The 18,967-nt window shown below is 34.5% G+C and overlaps 1 protein-coding gene across 6 annotated transcripts in view; it reads left to right on the top strand.

Annotated features, from left to right (window-relative positions):
• Positions 1-18,967, top strand: part of Tlk1 (tousled like kinase 1) — a 137,374-nt gene that overhangs the window by 91,271 nt on the left and 27,136 nt on the right. For 4 of the 6 annotated variants that reach the window (XM_063259262.1, XM_063259264.1, XM_063259267.1 and 1 more), the window contains 5 exons: positions 606-698; positions 8,662-8,772; positions 8,875-9,011; positions 12,247-12,435; positions 17,173-17,239. In XM_063259262.1, coding sequence (XP_063115332.1) covers positions 606-698; positions 8,662-8,772; positions 8,875-9,011; positions 12,247-12,435; positions 17,173-17,239 — 597 coding nt within the window. The remainder of the gene's footprint in view (positions 1-605; positions 699-8,661; positions 8,773-8,874; positions 9,012-12,246; positions 12,436-17,172; positions 17,240-18,967) is intronic. The other 2 variants (XM_063259263.1, XM_063259265.1) reach the window with 2 other exon arrangements.

Below are 18,967 nucleotides of genomic sequence, written 5' to 3'. Positions count from 1 at the left end.
ATGTTCAAGGTATCTATTGCACATCATGATGACCGTACTCAATAACAATATATTTTGTATATGGATATTGCTAAGAAAGTAGATTTTTAAGTGATGTCTACCGTAAAATATGTAGTTTTTACTTCTCAAATGATTTAAAAAAGTATTTTGTAAAGCTTAAGAGCCAAGTAGTGTACAGCACAAAGCAGTGGATATATTTTTAATGAGGTACATCTGTATTCTAAATAAATATTTTATTATAAGTTTGTGGCATTTATACTTCTGATGTTCAGTTTTGGTTTCTTTGTTTTTTGGGACTGAGTCTCACTGTGTAGTTCAGACTGGCCTTGAGCTTACTCTGTAGCCCAGGCTGGCCTCAAACTTGCAGCAATCCTTCTGTCTCAGCCTCCCCAAGTGTTGGGATTACAGGTGTGTGCTACTACAGCCAGCTTCCTGAAGTTATTAGAACTTAAAACTGTATTGTGACCTTTTGGTCTTAAGTGTACTCTTTACATACACAAAAAAAACTCACATGTTGTCCTTTCCTTTTTAAAGTAGATAAAATCTAGTTTTTGTATGTAACAAAATACATAATGGAGATAATAAAATAGCTTTCTTTCATCTAGACTGATCTCACAATGTTGAAATTAGCAGCATTAGAAAGTAATAAAAACCAGGACCTGGAAAAAAAGGAAGGTCGTATAGATGATTTGCTCAGGGTAAGTAATAAGCCATGGAGGGGGAGAAATTGAGTACTGTAAATTGTTTGGCAACAGTGAAACTGTTGAAAAAAATACTTAACATGGTAAAAGTACTCTATACCTAGAAAACAATAAGCTTTAGTGTAAGTACCTGATTGAAATACCAACTTCAAAATGAAAAAAATTTTACTGGTTTTTTTAAATGACTTGAGAAATAAAGAAATAGAAATTTATAAAACTTGCATATTATCAACTATTCATCAGATATATCTATTTCATGTTAATCTATTTTATTACGTTCCCACCTGACATCTAATACCATTGAGGATGAAATAACTGCCACAGTCCTGTGGAGTTTTTATGGAAACTATGTAAAAATATGTCCAAAAGTGTACTTAAAGTTATGTGTGAAGTGCAAAGCAATAGTTCTTAGCCCTTGCTGCATTTTAAAAACACCAGAGGGAAAGTGTAGATACAAATGCCTTTAACTCTACCGTAAGGAGTTCTGATCAAGTTGGTGTGATAGTATAGTTTGGGCATTGATAGTTTCAAAAGTTGCTACAGATTATTCTGATTTAAGCCTGAGCTAAGAATCGTTGATATAGAACAATAAAATCAGTGACACCTGTGATCCTGCCACACACACCAGTACCTCTGAATATCTGTGTTTACTGACCTCATCCCTTTTACTCTTTTATACCTTTTTCTGTTAACCAATTCTCAAATTTGTATTTATCATGACTTTGTATTTCTTTATGATAGTATTAAATGTGTTTTTACGTTATTAACTGTATATTACTTCAGTCTGTGTTTGAACTTTTAAGTATAATTATCCTGTATGAATTTGCCCTATTTTCTTTTTTTTTTGTTTTTTATATTTTATTGTATGTTATTGATTGACATAATAATTAAACTTATGTATTTGGTACAGTGTGATATTCTAATTCATATATACTTTAGGTTATGATCAAATCAGGATAATTAACATACACATTACCTTAAGCTTTCATCATTTCTTACATTTAAAATCCTGTTTCCTACCTCCTTGGAAATATGCAATGCATTATTATTAACTGTAGTCACCCTACTGTGCTGTGGAACACCAGAATTTATTCCCTTTATCTATCACAGTATGCCCATTGACCAACTTTTTCTCATCCCCCTTTTCTTCCTTCTCTTACTTTTTTCTTAAAACTTTTTATGTTGCCATTGTTAATCAATTTTTTAGGTTTAATTTTCATATAATAAAATGCACCCATTTCAAATTCACACTTTTGTGAGTTTTGAGAAAATATACATTGCCAAGTAAACAGCTTTGTAATTAAGATTCTGTTTCTTCAATGCCTACTCTTAGTAGTTCAATGGAGTGGTTATTTGCCCACTGGACAGTGAAAAGGGGTAGTAAATGGTACTTCTGATCTCTCCCTTTCTCCTAAGAAAAATTCTCCAGACTATGACTGAGGAAAAAAATGGTTATGGGACATTTTATTTTATTTAGAGAAAAAAAAACAGGTAGAAATAATACAGAAGTTAAAAAACAGTAAGAAATCACTAGATGATAAATTACATATTGTTATCTTAGAAATAGTTGTTCAAGTCACAAGATCAAAGCATAAAAAGTGGACCATCATACGATAACAGTACAAATCATTCTGTTTGATGAACTAACAAAAACTCAGTAGTATAGTTATCTATCTTGCCCACTTAAGCATACTATCTTCAGGGCCGTTAGCTCAGCAGTATAAGTGCCTGCCTGGCAAGCGCTAGGTCGTGAGTTCAATCCCCAGTACCAAAAACAACAACAAAAAAAATACTATCTTCATAAGTGGAATAAGTCACTCACATTTGTAAATATCATATTGTCTCTCTAGTATAAAAAATAATAATAAACTGAAAGAGTAATAAGATCCAAAATGTATAACAGATATGTGATACTGAAAGGAAAAGAAAGTGCTCTAAAGGATATAACTGCCCTGCTATTTTCATTAAGTATCATATAAAAGAGAGTTGACCCCCCCATAACAATTGTTTATTTTTTTAGTTGACATTTTGCTTCTACTTTGATAATAGTGTCCTTGTAGATCCTTATTTCTTTTTTCTTTTCTTTTCCTTTTTTTGTTTTTTTGTGATAGTGTCTCACTATGTAGTTCAGACTGGCCTTGAACTTGTAGCCCAGGCTGGCCTCAAACTCTTGACAATTCTCCAGCCTCAGTTTCCCAGGTGCTAGGATTACAGGCATGTGCTACCACGCTCGGCCATCCTTAGCCATCCTTACTTTCTAAGGAAAATACAGACGAATTTTTCATGGTTTATGCTTAGGAAATTTGTGGCAGTACTATCAAGCATGTACATCTACTTTACTTTATAATACTAGTGTTTTTTCCAAAGTGACTGCTTTACTTTATATTCCCAAAGCCAGTGGTCCAGAAAGACTTTTTATTCATTATCATTGTCAAGATTAAAAATTTTTGTTTAACTAATTTAATGACTGTAACATAGTATCTTACAGCTTTATGCATTATTTACTAATTGGTTTTGAACATCTTTTAAAATACTAGCTGTTTGTGTTTTTTTTTCTGTGAAATAGATGACTAGGAAATTTTGGGGGGAGGAGCCAGTTCTTAAAACCTCAGCTGTTTGACATTTAATGATGCCAAATTTTGTCTGGTCACTTGTATCGATTTTCTCTCACTTTTTTATATTTTCAAACTGTGTTTATACTCATCATTTTTAAAAATCATTTTATTGGATATGCATAATGATTGTCTAAATTATTAAAAATGCATACCAAAAATATTAGGTGTCTTTGAACAGTCTAAACATACTCTGTTTCCTTTTGAAAGTTTTTTTGTTTTACCTTTCCATTATAAATTGTTAATCTCATTAGAATTGGCTTTTGGACATGGTGTGGAATAAGATTTTTTTTTTTTTTTTGAGTCTTTGTTAGATAGGTCTTGCTACACAGTTCAGGCTAGGATTGAACTCACTTTATAGCCCAGGTGGGTCTTGAACTCCCAGCAGTCCTCCTGCGTCAGCTTTGTGAGCGCTGGGATTACAGGCATGAGCCTGCACTCATTTTATTTCCTCCTTGTTGATAACCAGATGTCTGATCACAATTAATAGTCCTTTCTTATACTGATACCATAAAATCCTATTTCCATATGCAGGTGGCATGTTATGTTCCATTGTTCTCTTTATGTGTATCACTGCACTGGTGCTACAGCATATTGTTATGATTTAGCAGTCATCTTTTTTAGTAATGAAAAATATAACCAATAGATTTCTTTTTTTATTTTAAAGATAATAAAATACAACAAAACAAGACAGAACAAAGCCAGTCAAGACAATGCAGTGAAATTCAGAGCAGGAAAACAACAATAGCTACCAGAGTATATCTTGTTAGCTTCACAATAGTTGTCCATTGCATCACGTATAGCAAAATCAAATCAAAAACAAAACAGTATAAAACCAAAACAGAATAAAGTAAAACAATTAATGAAAACAAAACAGTGAAAACAATATTGAACTTCAAAGATAAGATAGAAGTAAATCCCCCATATTTGCTATATTGCATATTGTCGTCCTCCCAAGAGATACTCAGACCGCTGGCCACAGGCCTGCATAATCAACCAAGCAATACAAACTATCTGGTGCTAAAGCGTGGGGTAGGGGATAGGACAGGACATTTGATTCTCAGCCCACATGCTGGGAGGCTCACAGGGAGAGGCTGACTTTACTCTCCCTGGCCTCCTGTTGCTTACCAGCTAGGCTGGCTGGTTGCTTTCTTGGTTGGTCCCCCAAGTTCCAGCATAGTGGATTCTCAAGAGATGCTGACTTTTCCAACAATAGTTTCAACAAGAGAGAAATTTATCTTTTAAAAAAAGCAGAGTTGGGGCTGGGGATTTAGCTCAGCAGCATAAGTGCCTGCCTTGCAAGCAGGCAGTTGTGAGTTCAATCCCTGGTATCGGTAAAAAAGAAAAAGACAAAAAAAAAAAAAAAAAAAAAAGCGGAGTTGGTAGGCCAGATAGAGTTGCCCCTCAGTTGTCATAACAGACCTGAGCTCCATCAGTTGTTCTGCTTTCTCATCCTTTGTGCATGGCTTTTATCTTGAAGGTCACATAGAAGACCAAATTATAAGCTATTAGAGAAGTACTAAACATTTCTGTGTTGTATGTGGAAAGCAGGAATGGAAAACAAAATACAGTTTTATACACAGTCTTCTTGAATATCCAAGTGAGATACTTATGCCTCTAAGCTAAATCCCCAGCCCTAAGAAAATTTGTTGTTTGTTTTTTGTGTTTTTGGTAACAGATCGAATTCATGACCTTGTGCTTGCCAAGCAGGTGCTTATGCCAACCCTTCTTTTGCTTAAATTTCATTGAACATTAACATAGCTGCAAAGAAAGTTGGGAAATTTAGTTGTTTAGCTAGGTACATATCCAAAATAAAACACTTGAGTTATTACTCAATGGTTTTTTTGTTTTTGTTTTGTTGTTTGTTTGTTTTGCTTTTTTGTCTTGCTGAGAAGGTTTCACTATGCAGTTCAGGTTGGCCTTGAGCTCACTTTGTAGCCCAGGCTGGTCTTGAACTCCCAACAATCCTCCTGCTTCAGCCTCCCAAGTGCTAGGATTACAGGTGTGTGCTACCACGCCCAGTTGCAAAAGGGACATACGAGTAAGCATTACCATAGCTTTATATTTAATCTTGATATCTGGTTAAACAAATATCTTCTTAATTTTGTCTATTTTTGGCCTCTATTTCTGCAGTTCAAGAGAAATTTTACATTGTTTTTCAAGTTAAATGTATACATACCATACACATGCAGTTTTGTTTGAATTTGTATGTAATACAAAGATCTACTGGTACAAAATTCCATTTCTTCCTCCTGAAAAAATTTTTGAGAATATAATTTTAGATTGATTATTATTTTATCCCAGCATTTTCAAGACATACCACTGTCTTTTAGCTTTTATAATGATCTCCTTAGCCCTGTGTTCTCAAAATATAATTTGTGGGCTGGGGATTTAGCTCAGCAGCATAAGCATCTGCCTGGCAAGTGTGAGGTTCTGAGTTCAGGCCCTGGTACTCCCCCCAAATACGATCTTCATACCAGAAGCATCAGCATTACTAGAGAACTTGTTAGAAATGGAAATTTTTAGCCTCTTCGCCAGACCACTTGACTCACAACATTCTAGGGTTATGTTTTGGCAGTCTCCAGATCATTCTCTCACCATTTTCCTAGACTCATCAGACTTATCTGAGATTAGAGAGGTGTGTCTTCTCTGATCATACAGCTCTATACATAGTGAACAGAATTGTGTCCTATTGCCAAGCAATTTTGCAGGTAGTTAATGAATAGGCAAATTACAGTGTCATTCAGTTGTTAGATGGGGAAATATTTTATTAGCTACAAGAGATAAAAGAGGATACATTTATTCATGTTAGACATTAGTACCATGTTTCATTTATTTTTAACTGAGGAAGGTTATATGGCCCCTGTTTAGAAATTAAAACTCTGAACTTAGATCTAGATAACAATATTAGATTTCTCATAGATAAGACAAAATACCCAGTACTTGCAGTTTAACAAGGTGAGGTTTCTTTTGGCTTACAGTTTTCATAGGTTGAGCCCACAGGTTGTCAATCTTAGACAGAAACTGCATGATGAAAGTTCATGGCAGAAGAAACCTGCTCATCTCATAGCATCCAGGAAGTGGAGAGAGGACGAGGAGCAAAAAATACACCCTTTCATATTACACTTCCTTCCTAACAGGTGGTACCTCTGAACCTGAGACATTTGGGGAACATTTTAAATTTAAACCACTAACTTTCCACCCCCACACCTAAGACTAATATCCATTTCATTGCATAAAATGTATTTAGCCCATCTTTAAGAGTTGAGAAATCTTAATAATCACAGCATTCTAAAAAGTTCAGCTCCACATTCTCTGATACTCCAGGCAAACTCAGCTGTGAATCCCTATAAAAATGAAAATTAAACACAATGTAAAATGGGTTGGAGTAAGCAGTCCCATTCCAAAAGAGAAAATTAGGAAGACAGAAAAACACGGACCAAAGCAGCACTAACCCAGCAAAGCAAACATCAAATCCTGTATCCATATCCCATGTATGGGTCAAGTTGTGATGAAATATGAGCTTCAAAGGACTTGGCCAACTCTGCCTTAAAGTCTTATTGGTTGTAGCACACTAGGCTGTCTCTTGGGCTGGTTCTGTTCACTGCTTCGATTTTCCTCAACAAACATTGCATATGCCTGGCATTTTCATATTTCTAAGGTGTCTATCTATGGCACTTTCAGTTTCGTTTAGCTTTATTACCTTCTGAAAAGTTTCTTCACTGGCTACCTAGGCCTTCTGAAATCTGAGTGAAAGCTACCGTGACTGTATAGCTCTTTCATTTTGTGTGCCTGAAAACTAGCACCACCGGCTGATGCCAGGGTCTGCTATCAATTCAAGTAGTAGCCACTCCCCTGTGGATCATGATTACAGTGGCCTCTGATTCCCTGGATATCTAAGGATAGATGAGGGCACTGAAGTGAATCTCACGAGGAACCGGTTCTCTTCTGTGTAAAGTACAGTGAAGTCTTGGTTTGCGAGAATAAGTTTTTCTGTTCATAATCCAAAGCACTTATATATCAAAATGGTGGGGAGGGTTGTGATCATGTGACATTTGGCATAGCGTACTATTTGTATTGCAAGACATTGCTTACTTATCAAGTTAAAACTTCTTTGAAATGTTTGCTCATCTTGCAGAACACTTGCAGACCAAGTTACTTGCAATCTAGGTTTTGACTGTACTTGACTTCTTTTTAAATGCTGATCTTTTTAGTCACTTCCTTTCTGACCAAGGTTTATATCATTCAGCTCTGCTTTTTGCTCTTGATTCTCACTGTAAACTTGGCTGAAAGTAGCCAATAACACTCATGCAATACCTTGAATGTTGAAATACCTTGAAATTTCCTCCACTAGATTAATTAGTTTACCATTTTTAGTGTTAGTCTCCCACAAAGTCTCAAGAAATAGACAAAATGTAGATAGCTTTTTCTGCCAGAGCAGAGCATATATGGGCTGTTTCCTGTTGTCAGTAGAGGCCTTCCTCCTAACTGAAACCTCCTGAGCCTGGCCTTTACTGGGTGCCTTCCTGTCAGCATTCTGATCTGCGTTCTGACCAGTGTCATACATTAAATGTTGAAACATTTAATGTTGTACATTTTAGTGCTTCTCTGTCCTGCATTTTCAGACCTTTCCACATTTCTCCCACAAACCAGTTCCAAAGGTTTCTAAACCACACAATAAGATACAGTCACAACAGTGACCCTACTTCTGGCACCAGTTTTTTGTACTAATCAGCTTTCCTGTTCTTGGAATAAATTACTCAACACCTGCAATTTAAAGGAGAAGTTTGGGTTTGGGTTTGGGGTGTGTTTGTGTGTGTGTGTGTGTGTGTGTGTGTGTGTGTGTCACAGTTTCTATGGGTTCACTCTATAATTGGCCAGCTCCAAGAAGAAACCACATGGTGAAAGTGCAAGCAGAGGAAAACTATTCACATCATGGTGGCCAGGAAGCACAGAGAGGGAAAAAGAGAGGAAGAGCCAAGGACAAGAATGCACTCTTTCAGGTCATGCTGCCAGTGACCTGCCAACTCTGACCAGGCTCTGCAACTAAACTTGAGACTTTTGGGGAACATTTTAGGTCTACACCGTAACAAATACTTAGCCAACATTGTATAACTTAGAGTATGGATTTGAAAAGTATGTATATCTAAATTTCATGTACTTTCTACTTCACAGTCATACAACATTTAATAATATAATCCCCAGTAATGTAGGATTTTTTAATATAGTCAAATATTTAATTGTCAGTAATCCTATCTATATAACTTATTGAGAACACTAAAAATACTTTTCTAAGTTTTTCACATACACAAATTCTAGATCTTTTGCATTTCCTGCTTATGTTGTAGGCTAACTGTGATCTCAGACGGCAAATAGATGATCAACAAAAATTACTTGAAAAATACAAAGAGAGACTAAATAAGTGCATATCAATGAGCAAGAAACTTCTTATTGAAAAGGTAAGATCAAAGTTCACTAAAATTTCCCTTTACTAGGCCCTTTTACCCTGTATCCTGCGAAATTTATATGAATAAAATTGATGGCTTTTTTGTCTTTTTCAGAGCACACAAGAAAAACTGTCAAGCAGGGAGAAGAGTATGCAAGACAGATTACGCCTGGGGCACTTTACAACAGTTAGACATGGCGCATCATTTACTGAACAATGGACAGATGGTTTTGCATTTCAGAATCTTGTGAAGTTAGTCATTCTTGCATTTAAAAATTTAGCATTCCTTTGTGTTTGTATTACTTTAAAAGATTATAAATTCACAGTTATGTTCAACATTTTATTTGAAATCATAGAACTTGGCACATTTGAAAGGAATATGAAATAAGCATTACAAGTTTAGCCATAACAGACTTTTTGAAAATTAACGTTCATCTATGGAATGTATTATTCTAAATCTGACTTTCCAAAATATAAACTGACCTTTTAACTTTATAGATATTTTGGAAGGAAAATTGTTGGCAATTTTATGTTCGCTATAAGCTCTGAATGTAGATCTCCTGAAATTTTGCTACTTTTTTGAGGTGGGATCTTGCCGTGTTGCCTGAACTAGTCTCAAATTCTTGAACTTAGTGAGCCTACTGCCCCAGTCTCCTGAGTGGTAGGACTATAGGCACATGCCACATGCCTGGCTTCCTGCTTTTTTTGCACTCCTCAATTCTTAAGTATTAGTACTCAAATGATAATATTCAGCTCTTCCCTGCTGTCCAGCCTAAAAAAAGAACTTTTATCTTTTGCCTCTGATACAGTAACTCATTAATGGAACTGATTATATGGCTTCAATTGTTTTACAGATAACTTTAAAACAAAGAAATCATTGTTACATTTCCTTGAGTTTACATAGTGATGGGTAAGGATAAGTTGTTTGTTTATGAAAAAGCTGGAACTTAACATTGTTCCTTTTTATTTGATTTTTCTTGCTGGAAAATTTATTAAAGCAGAAATAGTACTGTTGTCCTCATCACCTTTCCAGTAAATTCCATTTGGAAAACAGGCAACGTTTATTTTATACAGTGTTACATCAGCATTGCTGTTTCAACCTCTTTTTCTCAGAACTTGCCACAGAACGGCTTTTTCTAAACAAAAAATATTGAGCTTTTGTTTAGCATAACTGGTTGGTTATGTATACCACAATGAAGAACTGTCCTTGGAATACTTGGGACTTTGAATTTTAATTCTGTGGATAATGAGAACTATTAAAGGCTTATAGGTTCTGTGTGATCAGAATTGAGCTGTAGAATGAGACTCATGACAATGTAGAAGTAATATTGGAAAGAGCATAAATTATAGACAACTAAGCTGGGGAAATATCCAGATGATAGGTGATTATACTTCAGCTAAAACACTGACCATAAAAGTACAGAGCAGGAATGGGTTTGAGATGAAAACCATTAGTTTTAGTGTTAGTGAGCAAGAACCTATGCTACTAATTTCAGACCTTCAGTTGTTCTGTAAGAAATAAAAGAGAGCGGTTTGTAATTAATATGCATGGTCAAAAATATTAATTCTGCCAGTAGTTACTTTATCAAGCTGTCAAAATAAAAATTAGTTGCATGTTTAAATACCACTAATAAGCATTTATTGCACTCAGTGGCATTATTACATGTATTATGTCACACTGTTTATAATCAATGATATAACTGAAAGTGGTTGGAAGATGAAAAGAGAAATTAATATATAAAAATGAATCATGTTTCAAAAATTAATCATGTTAATCTCTAACCTGGGTGATCATTACAAATTAATCAAGTACTGGCTACATACTCATTTTATTAATTCTTTACTTTCTGTTAGGATTTTAATAAGGCTGTTTGTCCATATAGCAAAAGTCTTGATTTTACTAAAATAGCTTTAACATTTGCTTTTTTTTTTTTTGATAGACAAGCAGTTTGGGGGCTGGAGATGTAGCTCAGTGGCACAAATGCAGGCCTGGTAGACAAGTAGGTTAGCACTGAGCTATATCACCAGCTCTGAAATTTGCCCTTTTAATAAGTGTAAACTGGGTCAAAATCTTATACTTGCTTTACTGTTCTTGAGCTTTTATATACCCATTTGCTCTTGTACATCAATTCTTGGTTCTTTCTCTGTTGTCATATTCTTCTATCTCTTCACTGCAACTATAGGAGAAGGATTGTATGCGAGGCCACAGCAGAGTAGGTGCTCTCTAGTTTCTGGTTTGAAGGCAGAGGTAGGCATGGATAAAACATTTGACTTGCTCTAAATCTAAATAGCATTTAGGGGCTAAAAGTCTTTCTTCAGCCAGGCATTGGTGATGTACTTCTGTAATCCTCAGCAGTCAGGAGGCTAAGGCAGGAGGATCGCCACAAGTTCGAGGCCAACCTGGGTTACATAGTGAGTTCAAGGCCAGCTAGGACCCTGTCTCAAAAAGTAACAATTCACTTCACATAGTGAGCTGACCTAAAAGGGATATAGTTACTACTAGAATAAATGTAAAATAAAACGCTTGTATACAAAATATTAGGTACAGTATCTATCAGTTTTTTTTTTAATTAGTGGCTCTTTAGAAAATAGTTTTAGATTTTTGAATGGGAAATGTTAATGACTTTATATTTATTAACTGTTCATTTTTTTCCATATTTGTGCTTATTTTTCTTGCTGTTTTTTATTCTATATTACTTAATTTGTCAAAATTCTTTTTCCCCTAAATGTGTTTTGTTTTGTTTTTGTTCTGGGAATCCAATTCAGGACTTTGTGCTTCCCAGGCAGGCACTGTGCTGCTAAGCTACGTTCTCAGCCTCCCAGAAATTTTTTTTTTTTTTTTTTTTTTTTGTCTTTTTCGTTTTTATCGGTACCAGGGCTCGAACTCACGACTGCCTGCTTGCAAGGCAGGCGCTTATGCCGCTGAGCTAAATCCCCAGCCCCTCCTCCCAGAATTTTTTTAACAGATAAATTTAGTAAAATGACACTCTTCATATTATCTTTTTATAAACTTGTCTGCAGATACAAAATGATGAAGTATATGTATAACATCTACCCCATACTATTATTAGGTTTGCCTTTTTTAGCTCATTCATTTATTTAATGAGCACACGTATAATATGTTGATCACAATGCTAGGTAATGCAGTAGGAGACAAAACAGATATGGTCTCTTATGGAACAGTGTAGACTAATCAGACATACTGTAGTGAAATAACTGTAGATAATATTTGTTAGAAAGATGAAGGTAGAGACAAGGTGCCATGAGTTTTCATATGAAAACACACATTTCCCTAGTTTAGAGTGTAGAGAACACTTCACGATTGAAACCGGGAAGATGAGAGTAAGTTGTTTTACAAGAGAAGAACCTAAAGATTAAAAATTTATATTAAATGATTTACCTGTTTCCTTAGGCTTTATTTTTCATGTTGTATCTGTGAAAAGTAATGGAATCTTAATATGGTTTTTACTTGTTCATTTTTACACAGGCAACAAGAGTGGGTGAATCAGCAAAGGGAAGATATTGAAAGGCAAAGAAAACTTCTAGCCAAACGCAAACCTCCCACAGCTAATAATTCTCAGGCACCTTCTACCAATTCTGAACCAAAACAAAGAAAAAACAAAGCAGTGAATGGAGCAGAAAATGATCCTTTTGTTAGACCAAATTTACCACAACTGTAAGCCTCTATTTAAAAATTTTCTCTTCTCATATTGTAAGCAGAGAACCTAAATGGTAGTACTGGATGCTATTTATAGTTAATACTCATAAAGTAGAAATAGTTACAGCCAAGAGGGAAGACAGTGTTAAAAATTTAGCTCTAAATTAATAAGCCCCAGCTATGTGACTTCTACCTTTTTAATTAGAACTAGACTCTACCCATTCTTTCACGTTAAAATCAGAGTCAAGCTGGATGTGGTGGTACACGCCTGTGATCCCAGCACTCAGCAGACTGAGGCAGGAGGGTGGTTGTGAGTTCAAGGCCAGCCTGAACTACATAGCAAGACTCTGTCTCAAATAAATAAATTTAAAAAAATTTTTTTAAAGTCAAAGTTTTGATTATTCTAATTCAGTATTCCCATGAATGTTCTTTTTTGTGAGAAAAATGTTCAGTAATGTAATAGATACTTATTTTCTCAGCCTGAGAGAGCAGTTCATTGGGAGGTTATAGGTATTGTTTTTTTTCTCTGCTTCCTTTTCTAAATTTTCTGTGTTAATTATGTCTTACAATTCAATGGACGAAGACCTTTAAAAATAATTACATGCTTATTGTAGAAAATTTGAAAAATATCTAAGACATCAAAGAAGTAATGGGCTGCAATCCATCCCACACACTATACCTTGTTAAAATTTTAGTATGCAGATGTGTGTAAACTTACCTAACTTGCTAGTTCTAGAAGAATAAATTTATGTGCATAGACAATGTCTGAATCCTTTGATACTTGTGTGAATATATTCTTTTTCTTTTGTTGAAACATCTTGCTTTGAATTCCATTCCCTAGTACATTAGGAACTTCTGTTGATAATTCCTTTATTTTATATTGTCAGACTTTTGCACTCTATTGATTCATTCTTTACAGAAAACATTTTGTGAAGGAGGGAGAAAGAAGGGGTTAGGGGAAAAGGGAAGGGAGAGAAGAGAGAAGGAAAGTAGGTAAATTTTCCCTCAATTACAAATCAGTTACCTTCTCCATTTTATTCTCTCAACACACCTACCTGACCCCTTTTCTTTGCTCTTTTCTGTGTTCTAACTAATGAATGTTACCACCATCCTTTCTTCCAGAATTCTGGTTGTCACCATAGATCCCATTGATCTTTCTTAATTTATTCATAAGTAAGTGATAGTAATCTTATTTTTTAAAGTCCATTTCAAAATCTAGCTTCTTTGGCCAGGCATGGTGGTGCACACCTGTAGTCTCAGAAATCAGGAGGCTGAGACAGGAGGATAGTTACGAGTTTAAGTTCAGCCTGGACTACAGCGAGACTGTGTTTCCAAAAAAAAATTTCTAGTTGTTTCATCAAACTTTTTTTCTTTTTGGTATCTGGGATTGAACTCACAACCTCGTGCTTGCCAGGCAGGTGCTTTTGCCACTGAGCTAAATCTCCAGCTTTTCATATTTTTTCTTGAATTGTTGTAAGTCACAATTAAAACATTTGGCTTCTGGTAGTAAAGAGAAAATTATACTTAGCAAATGATTTACTTTTTCTAAATTAGTAAATTTGTTGCTTAAAGAAAACAAGTAGGTAGGTGAATGATCATATTAAAAGAAAATTTGTTCGTTTTAAATTAACCTCTAGATATCCAGTGCTTCTGTATCTCAAATCTGTTCTCTTACACTTTAAAGGGTCCATCCTAACTCAAGTAACTTGAGTTTTTGTTTGTTTGTTTGTTTGTTTTTGGTGCTGGGACCTTATGTGTATGCTAAACACTCGTTCTACCATTGAACTACATTTTTAACCCAATTTGGTTATTTCTATATTCTCAACTTTTTAGCTTTGGTCTAGTTTATAATCCATTTTCATGTCAGTCAGTTTTCCAAATTTGTCATTTCTGTTCATCTTTTATTGCCTGCTACTGAAACCTTTTCTTAACTCCTGAAAGATAGAAGTTAGTGATCATACTGGGGAGCTGTCATAGTGCCCTCCTTTCATCAACTCATTTAATAAGACCAGAAACCTAGGAGGCTTCTCAGATGTTTACTTTCCCCTTACTGTCCACATTCATTTCCAAAATATTTTCATACCTGTCCCCTTCCCTTCATTTATGTAGCCAACTGTCATGGTAGTGCTTCATTTTTTTTAACATCTATTACCTTTTCTTACACGTCTCATTGTTTCCTGTTATTTAAGTTCCTTCAGTGCCATTCAAATAAAATTCACCCTCCTGAAGACTTTCCATAAATCGCCTTTGGTCTGTAACCTCTTTTCTCAGTATGTATCCCATATTAAATTACCAGTTCTCTAAATGGGCTGTATTTTCTTGGTTTCTATGCCTTTGTTCATTTTATTCCTTGCCTTTCTTCATTGGTCCTATTTTCTGTTTATTCTTTTTTAAGATTTTTCTTCCAATATATAACCTTTTTTTCCCATTTATCATTATTGCCCCTCAGGTACCTGTGACCTTTGGTACATTCCTGTCTGTATTGTATCATTTACTTGTATATCACAATTTATACTCCCAATACCAAGTATAGTTCCTGGCATTGGGAAAGTGGCCAGTAAATAGTAAATGACAGTATATAACCATTTAGTTAAATTCCATTTTTTCCTTCTTGTTAGACCATTTTTCTGGTTTGTCACAGGTGTTTTATTTACTACTTGTCTTCCAAGATGGTAACAGCTGTACTTATAATTACATAATCGTAGTCCTATCTCATTGCCTTCCCATTTTGTTGCATGTGTTCACTTATAACTTACACTCAAGTGATACTGTTGTGTGGTTGATATTAAGTAGTATAATTGTGTCTTAAATAAATACACATTTAAATAGGGGAGAAGCCACAGAAGCACTTTCATTCAAGCACTATATTGCAGTTTAAGAAATTCTCTGCTGTGTATCTATTTTGTAGAACTGGGGATCAGACCCAGGGCCTTAGTGCTGAGCTACATCCCCAGCCCCCTTGAGCATAAATTGATGACACCCCTGCCTTAGCTTCCTAGAGTGCTGGGGATTTACAGGTGAAGAAATGCCTTTTGTAAATACAAATTTTAGTACTTTCTTGACAGCTGTTTTCTAAAAAGTTACTTTGAATCATCATCTACTAGAAACTAGGTTTGACTTCTGTACAGAATATTTAATATAAGAATACAAATCATAGAGGGAAAAGAGAAAGGAAAGGAACACACACAAACACACACACACACGATAGTTTAGATGATAGTTTCTCTTAGTTCATTGAAAAGAAAGGTTTGTGCAGATACTGTTTGGACGATATTACATGCCTATGTCTTATACTCTTTGAGTAGCTACTTTGAAGATAACAGTATGCAGTGTATTAATTATTGTTGCTCTCCTGTTATCTTCTTTTGAAATTTAGGAGTTTTTTCTCTTTAAAATAAAAAAAAGAATACAAATCATAATTCTTTACTTTTCATTTTAGGAAGTACTGTCCTTATTCAATCTTTTAATTCATAAACGTAGACTCACTTTCCATTTAATTATTATATCCTTTAATGTCTTCTTTTGTTTGTTTGTTTTTGTTTTGTTGATACCAGGGATTGAACTGATAATGTCATGTTTGCCAAGCAGGCACAATGCTGCTGAGCTGTATTCCCGGCCCTACATCTTCTAATTTCTGTAGCAGTATAATATTTTATCATTGTCTCCATACAAGTCTTTCAGTTCCTGAATTAAATTTATTCCTAAATATTTATTCATATTTTTAAATATCCTTTTTAGGTTGTTTATTTCTGGTATATGGAAACATACTGTTACACAGTGATCCCAAACTCTTACCTTTGCTGAGTTTATTAGCTGTAGTATTTTTTTCTCCTTCTGCATCCTTTGGGATTTTCTACATAAAGAATCACATCATCTCTGAATACAGATAGTTCTACTTCTTCCTTTACACTTTGGATTCACTTTTTCCCCTTACCTAAATGCACTGGTAGGACTGTCAGTACAGTATTTAAATAGCACTTGTATTAAAGTAGATGTGCTTTTTCATTCCTGATCTTACAGAGAAATTTTCAGTCTTTCACCATTAAGTTTGCTATCACTCACCTAAATGCCCTATATGATATTGAGGATATTCCCTTTAATTATGCCTATTTATTTTCAAAGTTTCATATTAGTCTGTTTCCTCCATTCCCTACATTGTCATTTGTTTTGTTTTCTTAAATGCTGAGTGATTCAATCTTAGAAGATTGGCCCTCCTAGTTCTTCTTATAACTTCTTGTGACAACCAGGTCAAATTGGCAGTTATAGACATTATTATTTTTTGTGTGTGTGTGTCTTTTTCTTTTTTATCAGTACCAGGGATCGAACTCACGACCCCACACTTGCAAGGCAGGCGCTTATGCTGCTGAGCTAAATCCCCAGCCCTTCTTATAGCCTTTATTGTACCACCCCTTTTTTTCTTTGTAATACTTTACTGTTACTTAAAATTATTTTTTCCTTAAGTCTTTTCTTTTCTACCTCCTTAACCCCACTGTTGATTATAAACCCAAACCAAAATGTAAGGAGATATTATCTTGTTTTCTCTATATCCTTAGGATCTGAAATCTAGAATATTGCTTGATGTGCTAATTGCTCCATCTCTAAGACTAATGTATCCTAAAGATTATTGTGAAGGACTTTTGGCTTAAAGTTGGCAGCCTTTTATTTCCATTTGATCAATTTCATCATATTTTGTTAGTTATTAGTAAGAAATAGTATTAATATCAAAATATAGAATTAAAATTTTACTTTTGGCAGGTTGACTTTGGCAGAATATCATGAACAGGAAGAAATTTTCAAACTTAGACTAGGACATCTCAAGAAGGTATGTGAAGATATGCTGCATTTTTAGTTTAATTTTGTACCAGACTTTTTGGTGGAGAGTTGTGTTCTAAGTGTCTATTTCAGAACCCAAAAATCTAAGAGAAGGATTCCAAATTTAGAGCTTTTGAGGCAAAAAAAAAAAAAAAAAAAAAAAAAAAAAGATGAATTAAGTTGCATTTTTATGTTGAATACATTAAAGTAACGTTCTTTTCCATTGTGGTAACTTCAAATTACTGAGATGCTGATATACTGTGTCTCTAATGGAAGAACAATTCCTGATCAGACCTCTAAGGTCTATATAACACTCTGTTTAAGTACCATCTCCTAATATGAAGTGTTTTCATTTTTAAGATAAAAGATAAAACTTCCTGTCTGTCTCTATTTCATAATAAAGTTAAATAACAATTACAATTTGTAATTGCAAATAAGAAACTTAATTCTTTGGGTTAAACTTTTAATTTGTTGACTACTTGCTTAAATGTTTTTATTAAAATATGTACATGGGAAATTTAGAAGAGTTAATCATCAGTAATAATGTAAAGTAATATAATTTTGAAAAATGTTGCTGTGTGTTACTGTATTAAAGTTTTATAGTTTATAGCTTTGTACTTGTTTGTAAACTAAAATTATGGATCCTTTCTTTTTATAGGTCTTAATTTTAATTCAAACCATTTCAGTGAACTAGTAATAAGTGAGATTTTTTTTTTCTTTCAAAGTGAAATTACTGCCGGGTGTGGTGGCACACACCTATAATCCCAACACTCTGGGGACTGAGGTAGAAGGATCCCCATGAGTTCAAGGCCAGCCTGAGCCACATAATGAGATCCTGTCTGGAAAAAAAAGAAAAACATTACTATGAGATATAAAAAAAAAAACAAAAAAAATTTTTTTTTTTGGACCCAGTGTTTAATTCTACTTGTCAGGTTATTTAGTTTTTTTCATAGGTTAAAGTATAACTAAAATGAAGTTGATGAACTAATTAAAAATACTCTCGATGAAGTCATCTCCGTGAGGTAGAGTAGGGTAGAAGAGAGAAACCCATTGAGGTGTGTATGTCATGTTCTAATACTGATTCATTTTTGGAAATTGTCAGTATGCTAGGGACTCTTGCCATTTGGTTTTATGAAGTATATGTGTGTGATTATATGTATATGTCCACACGTACATAATATGTGAAGTATAATTGAAAAATTCAGTGTTTACATTTTTTAAAAATAATTATTGTGTATTACCAATAATCCTCCTCAAAATATGTCCCCTCCCTTCAAACATATTTATACCGTAGCTGTTGCCACTTTCTGAAGTAGCTCTGGGAAGTCTTCTTCCATGTGTGTCTTTTAGTTATTCTGTGGGGGCTACCTGGATATCCTGAACTGATTTAAAATGTTTACCTTTCATGGTCATTTTGACATTGGAGAAGAATCAGAAGTTGAACAATGCCAGATTTGGTGAAGAAGTTAGATGGTAGTTAGATGGCACTCCATAATGTTTTTATTAAGCAGAAATTGCCACAAATACTTAATCAGTGAGGGGTAATCAAAACATAAGATAAAGAGTTAAAATTGATTACAATAAAAGGCATGTTGCCATTTATCCTCCTCAGGATAGTCAGATTACTCTCCCTCACTTTAAGCACACTTATCCCTCACCATTCTTGGCGATGTGTCTTTTACTGTAATACAGGGTTTTTAAAAAATTTAAAATTCATTGTATTTTTCAAATATCTCTT

This window comes from Cavia porcellus, unplaced genomic scaffold (assembly GCF_034190915.1).
Source record: "Cavia porcellus strain 051 isolate PalLab524CR breed Dunkin Hartley unplaced genomic scaffold, mCavPor4.1 scaffold_12, whole genome shotgun sequence".
Lineage (NCBI taxonomy): Eukaryota > Metazoa > Chordata > Mammalia > Rodentia > Caviidae > Cavia > Cavia porcellus.
Note: the sequence above shows the minus strand (reverse complement) of the source record. Positions and strands in the feature narration are given on the sequence as shown.